Source organism: Sceloporus undulatus, chromosome 2 (genome assembly GCF_019175285.1).
Source record: "Sceloporus undulatus isolate JIND9_A2432 ecotype Alabama chromosome 2, SceUnd_v1.1, whole genome shotgun sequence".
Taxonomy (NCBI): Eukaryota; Metazoa; Chordata; class Lepidosauria; order Squamata; family Phrynosomatidae; genus Sceloporus; species Sceloporus undulatus.
In genome coordinates this window covers 11,707,517-11,728,898 of record NC_056523.1, presented here as the reverse complement: position 1 = coordinate 11,728,898, position 21,382 = coordinate 11,707,517, and the positions used below count along the sequence as shown (strand labels likewise).

General features: G+C 43.3%; 1 protein-coding gene across 1 annotated transcript in view; it reads right to left on the bottom strand.

Annotated features, from left to right (window-relative positions):
* Positions 1-21,382, bottom strand: part of TNXB (tenascin XB) — a 140,610-nt gene that overhangs the window by 69,235 nt on the left and 49,993 nt on the right. Inside the window, 9 exon segments of the mRNA XM_042450345.1 lie at positions 2,386-2,691; positions 4,608-4,916; positions 7,489-7,776; positions 10,277-10,564; positions 11,677-11,958; positions 12,755-13,084; positions 15,579-16,280; positions 18,842-19,123; positions 20,971-21,124. Coding sequence (XP_042306279.1) covers positions 2,386-2,691; positions 4,608-4,916; positions 7,489-7,776; positions 10,277-10,564; positions 11,677-11,958; positions 12,755-13,084; positions 15,579-16,280; positions 18,842-19,123; positions 20,971-21,124 — 2,941 coding nt within the window.

Genomic DNA, 21,382 nt, shown 5'->3' with positions numbered 1-21,382 from the left:
GCCCATCAACTCCATAGAGGTTGAACTTGTATCTGCGGGAAGGAGCTAGGTTGGGGATGACAACCTCATGGGCGTCCCCTTTCACAGGCAACGTTTGCGGTTTGCCTTCAGCATCCTTGTACTGCACTAGGAAAGACTCAAAGCTGCCAGTGGGAATTGTCCAGGAGAGACGGACGGAATCACTGGAGACATCAGAAACTGAGAGCTCTCCTAGGCTGGGCTGAACAGAGACCTGCTTCTCACCCTCCTGTGAAGCTGTATTTGGGGATAGAATAGAGAATGAAAAGTAACCAGTGCATCCAGTTCTAAATGAGTCAGTCTGTGTAGTTCCTAAAACAGGGAAGTGTGACTATTGGAGGTTATTATTAAAAAATATATTTTAAAATTCATTAAATAGTTTTGTGTGAGCTGCCTTGGGTCTCTTTTTGGGAGAAAGGTGGCATAGAAATGAAATGAAATGAATAAAGGCCCCACTTTATCCCCTAGCGGACACTGGAGGGCTACATGTCCCTTATATATAAAATGTTAAAAATGCCCCCAAAATACCCTCTAGGGACTTGACTACATTATTTTTAAACCCCAAAGTCCATCCAGGCTCTCTGCGGGCTGTTTACATTACCCGGGTCCCAAACCCCAAATCGTGTTTGGACTGTCCACACAATGCTCACACCTGATTCAGGGTTTCTACCCCTTGTCCTGTGTTTAAAAGACTTACTTTTTGCTCCAGGTTTTCCAGAAAATCCAGAGCAAAATGCAGAGGCAACGATCACTTCCCTTCCCATGTGGTCCCTGCAAGCATCCCTGAAAAGCCACTTTGTGGGCACAAGTTGTTCTCAGGTCAAAATAAGGTGCTGAGTGTTGATATTGCTGGGCATCTCTCACAGTGACTTGTGCTTGCAGTGGTGGCACTGGCTAGCTTGCAAGGACCACATGGGAAGGCAACTACTGTACCTGTGTCATGAAAACCCATGGCAGGTGACAGAGGGGACCCAGGAGGAATTTGGGGCCAGAATACTCTGGGGGCAGCCCAGAATATTCTGGCAAATGTAAACAAACCCCTTAGGTTGTTGCGGGGGCATATTCACCATACTTTTGCTCCTGCCCATGATCATTTCAGATCCAAAAGAGGCCTTTATTACAGGAAATGACACAAGGTCCTGGGGCACATTAAAATTGTCCTGGGGGGCTATGTGTGGCTTATGGACCACACTTTAGCCACCTCTGTCCTAAATGATGCTGGAGGGGAATGGAATTAATACAATGGGAATAGTGTGAATAGAAAGGGAAGCACAAAAATACACTTTGGTTTTATTCATATTGTATTATGCTATTGATTATCCAAAAGTATGAGGCTTCAGAAATGTTAGAAATAGAGCTTGGAATTTCAGCTATAGCTCCCAGAATCTTCTGGCCTGCAGTTGCCATGCTGGCTGAGAGATTTGGGGATCTTTGGTCCAAAAAAGTAGCGTGCCCAAACTTTTCCAAGCTTAAAATTTTTCATTAATGAGAAAACAGATTCAGTACTTTCAATTTTCATTGACATCTTTGGTTACTGGATTGTATGACTATGTGAAAATAGGAATAAAATCTACTGGGCAATATGTACAGCAATTTTAGATGCATCCGCACTGCAGGTATAATCCAGCTTGACACTTCTTTGACTGCCATGGTTCTGTGCTATGGAATCCTGGGAATTTAGTTCATTGTGGCACCAGAGCTCTCTGACAGAACAGGCTGTCTCACAAAAGTACAGTTCCCAGAATTCCATAGCATTAAGCCAGTTAAAGCCATGTCAAAATGGATTATTTCTGTAGTGCAGATGTAGCTCTTGTCTGACTGGTCTCATGAATTTGGCCTCTACCATCCAGATTAATAAATCCAGTCTGAAAGAATAATATTTTCCTTTCAACAATATGTTGCAATTTGATCACTGTGAAAATGTGACATATCCTTAACAGGAGCAAAGCTGGCTACATCCCAAGCAGCAAGTGAGAAATTAACTGTATATATATATAATGTATTTTGACCAGCTGGAAGCAGTCTCCAGCATCCCACTGGCAAAAAGCAGGCTGCAATCCAAGACGAGAAATGTATAACCGTAATCCAAATGTTTGTATGAATCGGTCTCGAGTTGCTAGTTAAAAAGAAAGCTAAATATTAAGAGTTATGAACCAGAACAAGGGCAGAAGATAGATGGGAAACATGTCATGCCATGGAAAAGACTGTTGAAAAATAAATGAAATAAATATAATTAAAGTGCTAGGCAAGCATTTCCAGTGCCCCATAGTAGTCCTTTAAGGAAATAAAGAAGTTAAAAGGGAGAGAAAAATTTCTGAAAAGCCTCTAGTCCTGTAGACTGTTGCTTCTGCTGCTGTAGATGCTGACCTGTAATGGCTTCAGTGGAGATGGGGCTGGACCGCTTGCGCCCAGAGACTCCATAGAGGTTGAACTTGTATCTGTGGGAAGGAGTGAGGTTAGGAATGGTGATCTCACGGGAGTCCCTCTCCACAGGCAGGGCCTGAGTCTTGCCCTCTGCATTCTTGTACTGGATCAGGAAGGAATCAAAACTCCCAGTACGGACAGTCCAGGAGAGGAGGAGGGAATCACTGGTGACACCTGAGACTGAGAGCTCTCCTAGGTTGGGCTCAACAGGTCTCCCAGCTTCAAGCTCGGATGAGCCTGCAGTGGAAGCTAATGATAGAAAGAGAAAAGGAAATTAGTGTGCAACCTGCAGATCCTAAATAATACTGGAGTTGTAGTGGGATAAAGCAGAGATAGTTTTATTTAAAAGAAAAACACTAGGCATAAGTGAGAGCTAGTGTAGTGTAACTGTGAAAGCCAGGGTTCCTGTCTCCTCTGGGCCATAGAAACCCATTGGGTGACCTTGGGCAAGTCACATTCTCTCAGCCTCAGAGAAAGGCCATGGCAACCTCCATACAAACAAATCCTACCAAGAAAACCCCACAACAAGTTCACCTTAGGGTTGCTCTAAGATGGACATAACCTGAAGGCACACAGCAATTACAAAGCATACCTCCGATCACCGTTTTACAACCCTATTGAAGCAGATTAGCTTCAGAGCTTGGAAGTGTTCCCTTTTTTGGACCACAAAATCCCAGTGCACCCCAAATCCCAGTGGCCACACTGGCTGGGGGTAAATTCTGGGAGTTGTGATCCAAAGAAGTGACACTTCCTCTGGTTCAATTTATGTTACAACACCATAACACAAACCAGGCTGATGAATTACAATGGCAGAAGTCCAACTGAAAACCACTGCAACCCACTTTTTGGTTGTTCTGGAAGTTGGAATTATGTTCTGACCATTAGTTGTTGCGTGTGTTCAAGTAGTTTCTGACTTATGACTTATGACAACCCTAAGGTAAATCGACTATGTTTTTTTGGGAGGTTGAGAATCTGTGACTCTCTCAAGATCACCCAGTGGGATTCATGGCTAAGCAGGGATTCAAACCCTGTTCTCCAGAGTCACAGTCCAACACTTAAAGCAGTATACCATGCTGGCTGTCGTTCTAACCATGCAATGACAAAAAAATTCTAAATCCACCTTATAACTTATAACTTATTGTTTTGTGGTTATGGGGAAAACTAGAAAATTAGAAGTGGAAATGAGAGAAGCAAAATAGAGGTAAGAAAAAAGAGACAGCAGGTAGCCAGTTTGTAGAAATTTAATGCCGCGGCAGGTACTGTAAAAACAAGAAATGCAAATGCAGTGGGTGACCACTAAGAGCCAGTGATGTGGTCTGAGTGTGGATTCTGAGAGATCAGGGTTTGAATCCCCACTCAGCCATGGAAATCCTTTGGGCAAGTCACTGTTTCTCAGCTTCAGAGGAAGGCAGTGGGGCAAAATGATGACATTGCCCTCGACAGCATGAATTTTTTATTCAGTTCTGAACTTTCTAACATTGAAAGTGAAGTACTGACAATCATTCACACCTCAAACTTTTGCTGTTTTCCCATTTCCTTGGTCAATCCTCATGTCCCATTCTGTTTCAAAATGCTCAACTGAAATTTTAAATTATTGTGATGCTAGAAATTTGGAGACTGAAGGAAAAAATTAATTGGCGGCAGAATTCTCATTTGGAGGGCAACAGCCTCATTTTGCCTTCCCTCATTTTGCCTTCCCTCCATCACCTACAGCCCTTGCAATGGCAAACCTCTTTTGAAGAAATCTTGCCAAGAAACCCCTATGACAGGGACAGCATAGGTCAAAGCTGACTTGAAGGCTATTGTGTGTTGTTGTGTGCCCTCAAGTCATTTCTGACTTATGGCAACCCTAAGGCAAACCTGTCACAGGATTTTCTTGGCAAGATTTCTTCAGAAGCAGTTTGTCCTTGGCTTCTGCTTAGGCTGAGAGGGTGTGACTTGCCCAAGGTCACCCAGGAGGTTTCCATGCCCAAATGGGGATTCGAACCCTGATCTCTCAGAGTCCTAGTCCAACACTCAAATCACAATATAGTGCTGGCATCTAATAACAAAAAGACAACAGTGGATGATCATGACGCCAGTGCTGCCCCTAAAAAAAGCAAAATTATTATGTTGGGAGCACAACTTCTGAAAAGCCTCCAGCTAAGTGGACTTTTCCTGCTGACCTGTAATGGCTTCAGTGGAGATGGGGCCAGATCTCTTGCGCCCAGAGACTCCATAGAGGTTGAATTTATATCTACGGGAAGGATTGAGGTTAGAGATGGTGATCTCACGAGAGTCTCCCTCCACAGGCACCGCCTGAGTCTTGCCCTCTGCATCCTTGTACTGGATCAGGAAAGAGTCAAAATTCCCAGTACGGACAGTCCAGGAGAGGAGGAGGGAATCACTGCTGACAACAGAGACTGAGAGCTCTCCTAGGCTGGGCTGAATTGGTTTTGTCTCTCCTGGTCTTTCCTTTTTAGTTTCCTTAGAAGCTATTGTATAAGGGCCAGGAAAAAGAAAGAACAAAGAACAACAGAAGTCAGGAACACTGGACATATCTAGGCTTGTCAATTTCTTGGAATTTATTAAAGGACTTGATCTTGGAGGAAATGTTGAAGCAACGACAAATGGCAAAAGAAAGTAGGGATGTAAATTGCTGTCACCATTCTTCTCATCCTGAAGAAGGGTAGGAAAAATATTTACTGTTCTTCCCACACGTGAATTGTGACATAATTACGATGTTTTGTCTCTCACACAGAGCATACCTCACCCATTCTAACTGTGGGCAGGAATTTCAAATGTGATGTTCTGGATGGTTTTATTGCTTCAGTACTAAGTTGAACAGTTAAACAGCAGGGGTGCAATTGAGTCTGTCTTTCACATAGGTCTAGCTTTGTTGTTGCTGTGTACCTTCAAATCATTTCTGAGTTATGGCGATCCTAAGGCAAAACTATCATAGGGTTTTCTTGGCAAGATTTGTTCAGAGGGGGCTTATCATTGCTTTTCCCTGAGAGTATGAAAGTGTGACTTGCCCAAGGTCACCCAATGGGTTTTTATTGACTAGCTTGCTTGCTGCTTTTGGAGGCCATTTAGATCAGCCTTCAAGTAGCACAGCTTCCATGATCCAGATGTTGTTGGCATACAGTTCCCGGCATTTCTCAGCATTGGCTGCACCATCTGTGGGATGTTGGGATAGCTGGAGGGCCATATGTTACAATAAAGTAACACAGTGCCTAAAGTTGCTTAAACTGAATCTCATTTGTCTTAAAGCTGTGCTCTTGCTGTTTAACTGTTTAACTTAGTACTGAAGCAATAAACAATAAAACCATCTAGAACAGCGAATTTCAAATGGACATTTCTGCCCTGTTAGTTCATTTGCAAATGGACCATCTGAAGATTCTCACACCTGTCCTGAGAAGGTGCTAAATTTTTTGTCTCATAAACAGAGATTTAAAGGAGCTTAGAAATAAAAAAAAAACCATATGTTTAGCAATCTGGAATGAATGATCATCGCATTCCTACAAGAAAGACAGATGCAAATAGCATAGACTCTCCCTGCTCCAAGCATCTTGGTGATACAGAGACTTCTTTAAAGATCACCAACTGCAGCACTGAACAGCAACTTCTCTGACTCTGGCCCTGTCTGCAAGGGCCAAATAAAATGCAGTTCTCCTGGCTTCTTAGCAGAACTGCTGCTCCTCTAGTTCCTTAACTGAATTGCAGTTCTCCTGGTTGCTTATTGGAACTGTACTCCCCTGACTCTTAAATAGTATTGTACTTCCCAGGATTCTTTAGCAAACTACAGTTCCTTGGTTCCTTAGTAGAAATGCACATCCCCAGCTACTTATAGGTTCATCCAGGGTAATTGAAAAGAGCAGAAAATCCCAGATTTTGGTCCTCTTCTTTCCTATTTTATTTGGAAACCCAAACACATTTTGTTTATCGCAGAATATTTTCAGTCAGCTCCTGATAGGATCAGAGGTGTGTGTGTGTATGTTTTTAATACCAGCTCCCCAGGTCAGTTTATTTTAACCCTATATAATATTGAAAAGAACAGGGACAAAATCAGGGATTTTTCAATCAGTTGGGATGTGCCTTCTGTAGAAGTGCAGGCTCATTAGTTCCTTAGTAAAACTGCAGTCCCCTGGCTTATGTGGCTGCATTTACATTGCAATTTGACATCAGTTTAACTGCCATGTCTCAGTGCTGTGGAATTCTGGGATTTGTAAATTTGTGAGATATTTAGCCTTTTCTGCCAGAGAGTTCTGGTGCCATAACACACTACAAATCCCAGGATCCCATAAGATGGAGTCATGATAGTTAATACAGTGCCAAACTGCATTAATTCTGTAGTGTGGCAGCAGCCTTAGAGGAACTTCAATTTCCTTGGCTCCTTAGAATTGCAGTCTGTCTTATTCTTCAATAAAACTGCAGTTCTCTGGGTAGAATTCTCCTTATGAGTTTAACACATGAGGAACAATCGGAAGTATAAATGGTGATTAACTCGTGATAATCCCGCAATTGCGCTAATGGTTTTCACACGACGACGCAAAGTGATATTATCCCAAGGATAACTCATTATTGTGCAGTTGCACTAATGGTTTTCACATGATGTCAAGGTGAAATGTGATTAAAATGTCATTAACCCATGATTAACCAGGCAAGAAACAGCAGCAAATCATTCACAGGATTTTCCTGTGAATGATGTTTTGCTGCTTATTGTCTGGTTATTCCCTGGTTATTCACAGGATAATGGCTCTTGTGCTAATCTCATTTTAATCGCATTTTAATGTCAATTGCACAATATTCTCCGGTTATTCACTGTTTAAAGTCCCAATTTCCCCCTTGTGATAAACTCCATAGCATCGTAGGAGGTGTAACAGCAAAACAAGGGTACAGCTAGTTTATCTCTGTACTTGTATAGACGTGACCTAAGAAATAATCACAACACTGACCCATCCTTCTGGTAATGCCAGTCAAATACATGGCATTGCAAGGTGTTAAGAAATAAAGGGTGAGAAGTCCATCTTCTCAGAAACGGTTTTGACTCATGAAGTTTCTAACCTGTAACAGCATCAGCAGAAACAGGTCCCAGACGTTGAGAGCCGGAGATGCCATAGAGGTTGAACCTGTATCTTTGGGAGGGAACCAAATTGGAAATGGTAACCTCACGAGAATCCCAGTTTACAGGCAGGGATTGGTCATTGCCCTTTGAGTCTTGGTACTGGAGCAAGAAGGAGTCAAAAGTGCCTGTGGGGATGCTCCATGTGAGACGGACTGAGTCACTGGTGGTATCTGAGACAGAGAGGTCACCGAGGACAGCCTCCGGCATGGTCTCTTCTTCCCGCGGTGCTGTGATAGGGATATAAAATGAAATGAAATCAAAGCTATCAGCAGTGCTCGAGAGTCCTTGGGATCTCTTTTTCTTGCCTTTAGTCTAGCCTGCATTAGGCTAGATTACAATCCCATGCTTGCATTTGGGGGAAGTGGGAGTATGTCCCACTGGACACAATGAGAAGTATGCTCTAGCCCAGTGGTACCCAAACTTCTGTCCTCCAGATGTTGTGGACTTCCGCTCCCAGAATTCATGACTATTTGCCAATCTGGTTAAGGCTTCTGGGAGCTGAAATCAACAATATTTGGAGGAGGACAAAAGTTTGGGGACCACTGCTCTAGCCTGCATTGAGCAGGGGATTAGACCTGATGGTCCATAGGGCCTCTTCCTACTCTGTGATTCTACGAAACTGAAACTGGCAAATTTGTCCATCACCAGAGCTTGGAAAAGATACATTTTAAAACTATGGCTGCCATAGTTCCACATAGCTTACTAACAGCCTTGAAGGTAAATAAGGGTAAGAAATCTGTTAATTTCTCATTTTAAGGAGAAATTTCCCAATATGTGCCTCCTAGAAATGAAGGTGGATCTAAAAACAATTTGTGGTCAGCAATTTTATTCATTTCTGGACTGGTAACACAATTTGCCAAAACAAAGCAAAGGCATTACATAAAATGAGCACAGCTGAAAAAAATGTTAGCAGTAAAATGACGACATGGGGGGGGGTTCCACTAAAATGCACCACTTTTAGAAAAATGTACAAGGAAATATGAATGAATTTCAATGGGTGAGATGAAGGCTTGCAACCCAGTGTGAATGCATGGTGAAACAAGCTTCGATCTGGAAAAATGAGAAAGACAAAAGCATACCATTCAACATTTCACATATATAAACTGGGACACATGTGGTCAAGCAATATCAGAATTTGGTCAAGTTATCAATGAAGAAGGAAAAACAAGCTAGGAGAGGTTGCAGCAGTTTGCTTTTCCCTGAGCCCACTGAGAAGGGCAATATTTTTTATTATTTATGTCTGATAAGTTCTGCCCTTTTGGTGAAAATGGCATTATAAATAAATGTTGTTGTTGTTAAGATTCTGTACCCTCCTCTCCGCTCTGCCAAGTTGTGCCAACTACTTTTCACTCTGAACCCAGTTTACAGCAGCTGAAATAAGTCACTGTGAAGGAAAAAAAGTGGGAGGAGGAGAGAGAAACTCGGGCATTTTAAAAGCAGCTGAAAAAGTGAAATGACAGAGGATTAATTAGATAGAACTGTCCCTATTAAAAAGGAACAGCACAAGGGTGTGTAAAATCAAGCCCGACAGATCTGCATATCCCTACTATAAGGATTCCTAAGTGATTGTATGTATGTTGGAAATCTGCACTGAGTTCATTCTTGGCAGGATCTTCGGAAGAAAACAGATGTCGATGCAGAAAATTTCATACTGTACATCGATGCTCTGTTAGAAGAAATGCAGTCGGGTGCCAGGGCATACTTTGGGAGAACTAGTCCCCAGGCAAATGTTATCTGAAAGACAGCATACCTGCTTCTTTGTAACTGAGTTCCATGTTGCTTTGGTATTTTGTGAAAGGGTGAGGTTGTGGCAGGAGAGATAGGGCACATCACACTCTTTTTATCTTAGGTACGCAAAGGGATCTTGCAGCACCTTTGAGACTAAGGAGTTATGGCACACACTTTTCTCTCCATTCTGGGTACGGGCAGGGGATGCGCATGGCCGAGTGAAAACAAAGTTTATTGCATGCTAAACTGTCAGCAAGGTATCCCCATACCATCGCCTATCCTAACCTGTCCTCCCGCCAGGTTGAAGCACGTGAATTTTGCTCAGCCCAAAAGCTTCCAGCTGAGCAAAAAATCTTTCCGGCCAAGCAAAATTCACGTGCCTCAGCCTGGCTCAGGGATGGGTTAGGGTTGGCGATGGCATGGGGACGCCTTGCTGACAGTTTAGCATGTGATAAACTCCATTTCCACTTGGCCACTTGCGTCACTTGCCCATGCCCAGAATGGAGACAAAAGTACATGCGATAAACTCTTAACTGAAAGATAGAAGTTAGTAGTATGAGCTTTTGTAGACTTGAGCCTATTTCCTCAAATGCATTTGGTGGAGTGGAAAGCCCAGGGACAGACCATAGAAGTTTGTATGTGAGAATGTCCATAGGAATGCAAGGTAAGAGGGTGGGGAAGCTCCAAGGCCAGGATACTCTAGGCTGCTTCTGGAGTATTCTGGCACATGCAGACACCACACAATTATACATTTGTGATCCCAGCCAGTTAACTGAATTACTTGTAACTTTTAATTCCACAATCTTTAGGACAAACTTTAATCCTTCAGATGTTCTGGACTACAGCTCCCAGAATCCTTGACTCTTGGCCAAGCTTGGTGGGTCGTCTGGAGTTGAAGTCCAAAACACCTGGAGGTTCAAAGTTTGGGAACCACTTTTTTAGGGGAAAGAGAGACAAATTCTAGTGGGGGGAAATGTTTACGTCAGCTCTTTTGCTAACCTGTGGTGACATCTTTGGTGGCAGGGCCAAGGCGTTTGCGATTGGAGATGCCATAGAGATTGAAGCGGTACCGGCGGGAAGGAGCCAGGCTGGGGATTGTGACTTCGCGGGCATCGCCCTCTGTGGGCAACACTTGAGGCCTGCCTTCGGCATCCTTGTACTGGATCACAAAGGAGTCAAAGCTGCCAGAGGGGACATTCCAGGACAGGTGGACAGAGTCACTTGTGATATTTGAGGCAGAGAGTTCTCCCAAGCCAGGTGGTGCCGTCAGTCTCTTGTCTGGCTTTACTGTTGCAGGGGAAGAGAAACAGCAAAGGAGAAGGAAGAATTAATGAATACTAAACAATGTTTTGAGAGCCAGCTTAGTATAGTGGTTTGAGTGTTGGACTAAGAGGGTTTGAATCCCCACTTGGCCATGGAAATGCACTGGGTAACCTTGTGCAATTTACACACTCTCAGCCTCAGAGGAAGGCAAAGACAAACCCCCTCTGAACAAATCTTGCCAAGAAAACCTCATGACAGGTTGCTAAGAAAACCATGTGACAGGGTCATTGTAAGTCAGAAATGACTTGAAGGCACATAACAGTGATGTAGTAATCATTGCTGCATACCCTCCAACATTTCACAGATGAAAACTGGGACACATGTGACCAGGAAATGTTATTGCTGTGGAAGAATTTACAAACTAGGACAGGTTGCAGCAGTACGCTTTTGCCTGAGACTACTGGGACGAACAAGATTTCACCCCTTCCTCTCATCTTTCCCCACTAAAGCTGCATCTGCACTGCAGAAATAGTCCGGTTTGATACCACTTTTACTGCTCTGGCTTGATGCTATGGAATTCTGGGGACTGTAGTTTATTGTGGCATGATTGCTCTCTGACAGAGAAGGCTAAACGTCTCCAAAACAACAATTCCTAGAATTCCGTAGCATTAAGCCACGGCAGTTAAAGTGGTGTTAAACTGGATTATTACTGCAGTGTGGACTCAGCCTCAGTTAAATCGTTTCAAATTCCTTTTATACTTCTGAGTCAGTTTGCAGCCAGCTCTGCATTTTCCACGCAGGAAGCTTGGGATGGGGGGCGAGGGGGAGGATAAAGGGTAGGATGAGAGAGAAACTTAAGAGCACATGAAAAAGCTGGACATAGAATTAATTGAGACTCCTCTGACCAAACTGGGCCAGTTGGAGGGTAGGTTGTTATAAGATGGGACAAATTTAGCAGATCATGATAATTAGAAAATCTACCTCAACAGTAGTGTAGTCCTGGGTTGTCATCTAAAGTAGTAATTCTCTAGATGTTTTAGACCTTAGCTCCCTGACTGTTGATCATGCTGGCTGAGGCTTCTGAGAGTTGAAGTTTAAAAAAAAGATGTACACCAATTTTAGGAATCGTGGCTCACCTGTGACTGCTTCTGTGGATACAGGGCCATGACGTTTGCGTCCTACCAGTCCGTAAAGGTTGAACTTGTATTTTCGGGAAGGTACCAAGTCAGAGATGATAGCTTCTCGCAAATCCCCATTCAAAGGCAGTGACTTTGGTTTGCCTTCGGCATCCTTATACTGGATTAAAAAGGAGTCAAAGGTCCCAGTGGCGACACTCCAGGAAAGGCGTGCAGCATTCTCGGTCACTTCCAAGACTGAGATCTCTCCCAAACTGGGCTTCTCTAATTCTGCTGGTGGGGCTAAAAAAAAAGGAAAAGAAAAAAGAGGAGATGAACTCCTGAATGTTAAGCAAGGAAACAAACAAGCTGATGATGAACATTTTGGATTTATTCCCAATTTGTGTTTCTCTCTGCTAGGGTGAAAATAAAAGAGAGTTTTGGCAGGGCTGTTGTTGTGTGCCTTCAAGTTGTTTCCAATTTATGGTGACCATAAGGTGAACCTATTATAGGGTTTTCCTGGCAAGGTTTGTTCAGAGGTGGTTTTTCTTGGCCTTCCTCAGAGGCTGAGAGGGTATATTCAATCACAGTTTTTTGTGGTTTTTTCAGGCTATGTGGCCATGTTCTAGAAGAGTTTATTCCTGACGTTTTACCAGCATCTGTGGCTGGCATCTTCAGAGAAAGAAGATGCCAGCCACAGATGCTTTCTCTAAAGATGTCATCCACAGATGGTGGCAAGCCATCAGGAATAAACTCTTCTAGAACATGGCCACATAGCCCAAAATACCCACAAAAAACTATGGATGCCGAGCACGAAAGCCTTCGACTTCGCTTTTGCTTTACTGGGAATAACTAGCAGTATCTTAGGATCCTGAGAAATGGTTCTGAAATTATTGTTGTAACATCCCAAAATACAGAAATTGGCTGCTAAAAGAAATAAAATTAGTTTCTGGAAGCATTACTCAATGGATCAGGAAACATGCTATAGATTGGGTAAAAAAAATGAATTCAGAAATCTTCTTTGCACAGATACTAGTTGCTGGAGATCTAGAAAGGAAAAAGAAACGATAGTCAATAATGGCAGGGAGGAATGAGGTACCTGTTGATGCCTTGGTTGCTATTGGACCCTCATAACGCCCGTTGGGTTTCTCTCCATATAACTGCAGTTCATAGTCAGTTCTAGGGGTCAAGCCCATCACATTGACACTTGTCACTGTCCCCGGTACTCTGACTTCCCCAGGTGTTGCATTGGACTGGGGATCCCTATACTGAAGGGAAAAGCCACGGAAGGAACTGGGTGGGGCTGACCAAGAGACTCGCAGACTGTTTGGAGAGGTCTCTGTTACTGTTAGGTCCTTCAGTGACACTTCTGGGCTCCGGGTAGTACTCAGGACAGGCCGAGCCTTGGCCGCTGTAGGCGAAGCTGGAGCTGAAGGGAGACAGATGTAGAATCAGAGAACCAGAATCCCTTTTCTGGAGGAGGCACTCTCTTCCTCACCATTTTCATCCAGCCAGCATACCTCTTCAATTCTTGGACCAAAATAAGGTCTCTTGACTAATGACACCCTGCTGTGGTGGGGCGTGCCCTGAGAGGCTGTATCTTTATGCTCTGACACATTTCATTGCAAGAGGCAATGATTTTTGCATTGTAGAAGACAATTAAATTTTTTGCACAAGATTAGAATTTGGCAAAAATTACATTTTGAATTTTTGAGGTGTCCAGTTTAATTTTAGAAAGCCCTGATGTTTTTATAGGCTGACTGTGGCCTTGTCACACTGGCCAGAATACTCCAAGAGCAACTCAGAATATTCTGTCCCCATAGTTGCTCCCTATAACCCGGCCTCCATCCAGCAAGGCATACAATGGGCCACCCTGTGAGTCTGTCACCACTACTCATTGCAACAGATAAGGGTTGTTTGTGGGGTTTTTTTACTCTGTTATAACCTTATTATGCCCGGTTCTGGGGAGGGACATGCCAGACATGGTCCAGACTGCCTGCACCAAAACCAGGGTTTAAGTCGTGGGTTATCTGAACAGGGAGGAAACAAGTCATTAGACCCATTCAGACAAGGCATTAGGCATTAATAGTAGCCTTGAAATGTTTGTTTATTTGAAACAATTCTTCCACCCTCCATGTGCATGTGGGGTAGTCCATTATTATTTCCCAGGCTTCAGCTGATATACTACTGCACTTTCATCATTCCCCCTATCTGGCCCTAAGATAAAATCACTTTCCTATGCTCTTCAAGAAAAGTAGGATGAAGAAAATTTGCATGAAAATTCCAACTCTAAATGTACCATTGTAAAAGTGGAGACAATTGTAAGGAATAGCTGGGCAATTAATAAAGGTAAGTTCAATTGAGAGGTATGCTAAGCAAACAAACCTATGCCAGAACTAAGTATATGCATCTCCCATCCACCCCCACCTCCCAAAAACCAAACCAAATTGTATATATTCATTCCAGGCAGAGAAAGCACCTTTTTGAGAAGAAGAAAACACACATATATATACTTTTCAAGGTGTGCAGTTAGATTATGGTAGCAACAGCCTAGTGAGATGGCTTGATGCGGTGTGTAACAGAAGCCAACACTGCTGCAAAAGAAACAGAAAAACAAATCTCTTGGCTACACAGAAGCAACATGAAGGCAAGATCCGGGAACACAGTTTTGCCTAGAAGAAGAGTAAAGCCATTAAATGCAACGCATCCAGACACTCTTGGTGGAATAAACACATGACTGTGGCCTTTAAAAAAAGGGTAAAGATTAAAAGATTAAGTGACACAAAAGGAATTAGCATCACTGAAAAAGACATTTCACAGAAGGTTAACATTCAGCAAAATTTCAAGTGTAAATTTTTTTAAATGCCATTTTTTTTAGGGGGGGATTAAACCCTTGACTCTTGCTAATAAATATATTATTGTGGTAAGCATTTTACTAAATAGTGCTGAATGTTTAGCTAAATATTGTGAGTGCTGTATATTAAACATATTTACCATGTATCAAACCATTTGCAGACCACCTTTCACAGGAAAATAGAAGTCTTTGCAAAATTGTTTTGGGTCAAATGTTGTCTTTAGCCCATTCTACCCCAATAGATTGTTGTGAGGATGGTGGAAGCAGATCAAAAACTAAGGGAAGAAACTTAGCATTTTACAGTTGCTTCATTTGTTCGCTACAATCTTTCTGCCTACCGTCATCTACAACTGGGATTTCAGAGCTTTAAATTAATTCATCAAGTATAATGAACAAGAATAATGAATAAGAAGAATGAGGAATTATTGTAATTATTCATTTTTTGGAGTAAGGCATGCCTAAATTATGTTGCACCTGTAAAATAACAAAGAACAGTACTCTTTTTGCAAAGGAATTCTAACTGTTTTAAAAGTTATTTTTTACAAGTTTAGAGTGTGTGTCTGGCTGCAATATTTCGTTGTGTCCTCTGTTACCTGTATTTCCCTGTATGCTCCAACCACCCAAATTTAGCTCATCTCTAGTAATTGTTCAAATTGATTTAGAACTGCAAAGACAAGACCTGAAAGCAAAAAGGCAGGACTGAAGGTGGTGACTTGTAGCAAAACAACAGACTGAACAAACTGGAGCTGAAAGAGGTTGTGTTATTTGGCTTGAAGAAGAAGACAATAAGCTGTCAGAGACCGATATCTGTGTGAAGGACAATACAGGTGAGGAACACAGCGACATTATTTGTTTAAAAAAAGAAGAAGACAATAATTAGCACGCTGGTGTCCATGACTTCCTGGAGAATTGAAAGCAATGTGTGGTTAAGTGTATGGCTAGCAACATATGGATGCTATGCTGGTTCCATTTGCTGGCAACATGGAGATGAGGCAGGTGATTTGTACATTATAGGAAAAAGAGGACAGCAAGCCACACTGGAAGACAGACGTCCTACCAACCCTGGTACCTGTGGCCGTTATAAAGGAGTATGACTTAGAGGAATGGCCTTTCACAACGCCATGGATTTCCACTTGGTAGGTTGTGCCAGGAGCCAGTCCGGTGATGACTGCTCTGGAAGTGTCCCCAGGTACTGTTACTTCCCCTCCTTCTCCACTCCCTGTATTTCGGAAGCGGATAATCACGTTATCAGAGAGACCCCTTACGCCGTCCAATGATACTTCGATGCCATCGGGGGAGCTGGTGATCACTGATGGTTTGGCATGGTCAGAACGGATGTACCCTTCTGAGTAGACACTATCAGTTCCCTCCATAGGGAATTCCCTTTGAGGAAATGAGCTATTTGTCTCTTTCACGAGGCGTTCCTTGACCCTCTCTTGGAACTCCTTTGGCTTCCAACGAATGAGGTAGATGTAGATATCCCTGGCCACATTTTCAATGGTCCGGTTGCCCTGGACAGGGAAGTTGGTGGCCCGGAGGTAACTCTCCAAGCGTTCAAGGAGAGTCCCGTTGTATGGGGAAAGCTTGGCTGAGATATTCTGGGTAATTTTCTTCAGGAAGAGCTCCTTGGTCACTAAGGTGGTGTTGCGGCCTGGTGGTAGCCTGGTGCCTGGCTTCGTGGCTTCCGGGTGAGTAGGGGAAGCATCAGGTCTTAAACGGGAAGAGGGTGGTGGTGTCGAGTACTGGCGGACTGGTGGCCTTGGAGGGAGTGCTAGTGAGGGGATCAAAAATGGAAGCATTTACATCAGAAGATTGAATGGAAACAAGCATTGAAGAAAGGATGTAGAGGACGTGGAGAAGCAGAACTTCCCAGGTCTCTCATCCTCTCCAGACCAGCTTGTACTGGAGTTAGCACCTCGTAAGAAGGCATATGCCCACTATTCTCTCATTCTCTGGTACCTTTCTGTTTTTGCATTAGCTGTAATAAAAAAAGAGATGAAGTTAGTCTTAACCCGCATCACATAGCATCTTCTTGGCTCATTTTCATACGATATCTTCAAAAATCTGTGGGTTAGAAACAAAAGGGACAAGGAAGGCATAGGTTAGGGGGGGAGTCCAGCATCTTGAGTCTGGAAGCCACTGCAGCTGGGGAAAAGAGGGAATGAGACAATCCTTGGGTAAAAAGAAAATAATTGTGAGCAAAAACATGTAAGAAATAACAAATCTAAACAATGTCATAGTTTTCTTTCAGTTATCCTTTCACATTCACTCCATTTCCACTTCCACCTTCAGCCTGCATTCTCTATACCAGGAGGGGCAATTGTGGAAGACAGGGGGTCGCATTAACCCCCTGGAGATCTTGGATGGCTTCATGTCTCCACAATACTGTACCCACTAAAATAAAATTATATATATATAAAATGGACCCCTCTAGCTGTTAAAGGGGGCACTTTTCACCGTATTCATGTGGGTTCCTGGGCCATTTAAGTGTAGGAGAAGCCTTTTTAATAACAGCAAGTGGTATTAACACCAAGGAGGCCACAAAATGTGGCAAAAATGTGTCTCAAAGGAGATATTAAATACAGAGTGTAAAACAAGAATTAAAGAAATGCGGCCCCTATGGCCATTTTTCGGGGGGGATGGACCCAGGGACCCTTGTCTAAAACTATACAAATATCCACTACTTAAAACAGAGTATTGAAAAGTTCCTTTCTTGGATAACGATTCCCAGAACTGGAGATTCTGGGAGTTATAATTTGAAAAAGAACCAGGCTATCAAAACGTAGAATAAGAAAGGGAGTCTGTTCGCCAGAAAAGCTGGAGATACGTTGCCAGTGAGAAGAAATGATACTGAAGAAGATAGACCAATGGCTTGATTCTCCATCCGGTAGTTTTATAAGTTCAGATCTATCCTCCCCATTAATGAAGCTCTCCAGTTTCATGAATGTTTTCATAAATAGGATCAAGAAGATTCAGTAGTAACAGTATCTTAATGCTGGAGACAGCAAAACTGATCATTTCCTCCATTTCTGTTTCTAACTCTGCCCATAAATGCCTGGGATTGAACGTGGGGCTTTCTGCATGCAAACTTAGGCCCTGTACAGACCAGAACTTTGGGCCAGCCTGAGGGCAGAGTTGGGGAGTGGCGTCTACAAGACGCACGCCCTGGCTCTGCCCTCAGGGTGTCGTGATGCTGCACCACACAGCGCACAGTGTCACAGTGCTCCTCTGACACTGCATCTGTATGATGCAGCACCGAAGGAGGGCAGTAAAGCTGCAGTGCCACAGCTATTGCATCCTTTCCAGGGCGAAAAAGGGACCCGCTTTTTGAAGTTCCTTTTCGTACTCTGAAAAGGCCACATCAGGGCTACGGCTTACCATTGCCGTAGCCCCAATCTGGTTGTAAAAGGGGCAGTTGGAGACTGCCCCTTTGGAGCTGTCTGTACAGCCCCCAAGTTCTCTATCTCTAGCCTCAAGTTCTTTCCACAGAGAGGAAAATGATAATATTGGCATAATCGGCATGGCAAAAGTGTGCATGATTTGTTTGACTATTTTTTTTTTTTAAAAAACCACCTATCAGTTGGGTTGTGGGTTAAGGGTTGTTTTTTCCTCTTTCCCAAGAAATAAAATCAAAACAGACTCTGCTCCCAAAGCTCTCGCACACATATAATATTTTATTTATACCCCCCATGCATTTAAACCTGTGGGGGTTTCTTGGCTGAGAGAGTGTGACTCCCCCAAGGTGAACCTATTGAAAGGGATTCTTGGCAAGGGTTGTTCAAAGGGGCTTGCCATTGCCATCCTTCGAGGCTGATGTGGGGGGAATTTGCCCAAACAGTATGACATAGATGCGCATCATTTGATTGACAGTTTTTTAAAAACCCCAAGAACGATCAAAATGTCAGCTCCATTTTAAATCGATACGAATGGTGATGTGAACATCAACAGTGTTAAATTGGCATGGAGAGATTCAATCAGAGTAAATGTAGTGGGAACTTTGATTCGGTATTGCATCATCGAATCTCTCTGTATCTACTCAGCACAACAACACTAGTGTGAATGTGCCATTTGTTTTAACTTCCAAAGCCTGAACTTCCGAACGGTTAACTGCTGGACTTGAGTACTGCAGGGCTGGGATAATTTGACACAGGGTTATCATTTTGGGTAGCATCTTCATGTTCCTTGTCACCACTTTGCTTGGAACTTCAGAGATAAAGCCCACCTAACCCAATGGACACTGCCCAGGATTGGGACACCAAATAACTCTAAGAAGCAGATAAACAAACTTTTCCACAGTTCACAATATAGGCTGAAACAGTCCCAGTGCCCTACCAGTAGTGCTGGTGATGATGCTGGTGGCTCGGCTGCTCTCACCACTCTGGCGAGCGACCAGAGTGATGCGATAGCGGGTGTTGCTGTCCAGCCCATCCAAGGTGACCGTTTCAGGCCCTGCTGGCAGCTCCACGCGTTTTGTGGCTTGGGCTGGACGGGCAGCAACTACAGGAACATAGCTGAGGATGTATCCATCAGGGCGAGAGGCAGGTGGATCCCACCGCAATGTCATGGTGTTTTCTGTCACCTGTGATGACTTCAGGCCACGGGGAGGAGCCACGCCTGCGGAGGATTGAGAAAGGGAGAGACAGAGAGAGAAAGCAGGAGTGTTATTGTGGGTCAGGGTAGGGTTGCTTCATATCTGGGCATCAAATTTGCATTTTATGCAAATTATTATAATTATGCATATTATTAATTGCATTGTTATTTTAAATTATGAGCCTCTTTAAATGCCAATTTTAGGTGGGAAGCAGGATATTTTTGTTCTTGCTGTCAGACTCTGGAGACCAGGGTTCAATGCCCTGCTCAGGAATTCTAATTCTAATCCACAGCTCATGATACAAACTCCTAGCTCCAAGTTTTGTGTCAGGAGATTCTCTTGTCAGTAACTCATCTGAGCCCTGTAGCCAATGCTGGCATATGGCAGAGTAAACTGGCAAATTCAGAAACGTGGTTCTCAGTACTCAGTTGAGATAACAGCAGCTGGTTGTCTTCCAGGAACTGAAGAAATGCAGGAACCTCTGGGGACTCTCAGCAACTGATGCCAGGCTTCAGCTGATAAACGGCCAGACAAGCCAAGTCTCCCGAAGTGCTTTATTTACAGTGCTATAATACAGATCACAAACGAATACCAACTCCTACTAAAACCCACATAGCAATCACTAGACGCTCCTGAGTTTATACAGTATAGCCTTCAGACCATGCGGTCTCCCAAACCCAGTGACTTCCTGTGCTACATTCTAAACTGTCCCTCTGTGCAATCCAGCTAGATGTTTCATCATCCAGGCACAAGTGCACACAGGCATCAGAGTGTCCTTGAGGCTATGAGCATCAGCTGTGCTTGATCAGCCTTGTCCTTCCAGTGCTGGATGCTCATGGTCAGACACACACACATCTAAGCATTTCCCAGTGTGCTGACTTTAACCCCTGACATCTCTCACTGCAGGTTTGGTAGATATGCATGTTCAGCATTTTCTTTTGAGAATACAGTATTATATGTGAGTTCTTGCACCTTACAACATGTCTCCACAGCTTTTACTTTTAAAGTAGTGTATTGGGGCAGTAAAGTGGTGTAGTGGTTTAAGAGCTGGACACGATTCTGGAGATAAGGGTTCAATTCCCTGCTTGACCTTAAAAAACCCATTGGATGACCTTGGACAAGTCACTCTCTCTCAGACCCAAAGGATGACAATGGCAAACCCCCTCTCAAGAAACTTGCCAAGAAAACCCCATTGTAGGTTGGTTTAGGGTCACCATTTGTCAAAAATGACTTGGAGGCACATAATAACAACCGGGGGCAGGGAAGGGAGGGGGGGAGATTTGTTAAAAGACCACATAGACAGCTGTATATTCATGTAATGCAATCTTACTATTTTCACCTTAACTTTATGTATTAGTTGTATTTTTTATTTATTCAGTTTTGTAATATTTCATATATTCTTTTGCTATTGTACTCATGGAAGTCAGAGTATTTTCTGCTGCAGGTGGATGTTGTTTTATTATAATGCAATGCATTCTGTTTTTTTTAATAGTTTTGTAAAAGTATCCCTGCTAGAAGGCAAAATTACCATATATACTCATGTACGAGTCAACCTCATGTATAAATCGAGGGAAGGTTTTAGGGCCAAAATCATGGATTTTGATATGACCCATGGATAAATTGAGGGTAAAACGTAGGAGAGGAGAAAGTTTTAACATTGGATTGAGAAGGAAAGAAGTGGAGGGAAATGGGATGTTTAGTGGGCAGAGAGATCCAGAGGAGGAGCAGGACTGTGTTCAAAGGAAGGTGGGAAAAGATTTTATAGACATGCTGAGCAGTTAAGCCAGAAGAAAGTGGAGACACAGAGGTAGAGACAGAGAGAGGGAGGGGAAAGTGTACACATATATTCTTGCTGCTTCAAATTACATACGTGTTTGAATGGTCTGAGAGACAGGCGGTCCATAGCGCTGCCCCTTTTCTGCCCGTATGGTGACTGTATATTCCTCTCCAGGTGTCAGTCCTCTGCGTTCAAAGACTGTCTCAGAACCAGGTAAGCGTACAGATTCACCAGCCTGCCGATCCTTCTGTATGTTGGGAGAAAGAGAGGGGACAGAATGAATTATTAGAATCATTAGGAAATTGCCAACACATACTGTAAAACAATGAGTGTCTAGTTAAAGCACCAAGAGTCAGCATGGTGTAGTGATTTGAGCATTGGAATATGACCCTGGAGACCAGGGTTTGATTCCCCACTCAGCTTTGGAAAACCGCTGGGTGACTTTGGGAGAGGCATATACTCTCAGTCCAAGAAAACTATGTGCTAGCTTTGTCTTAGAGTTGCC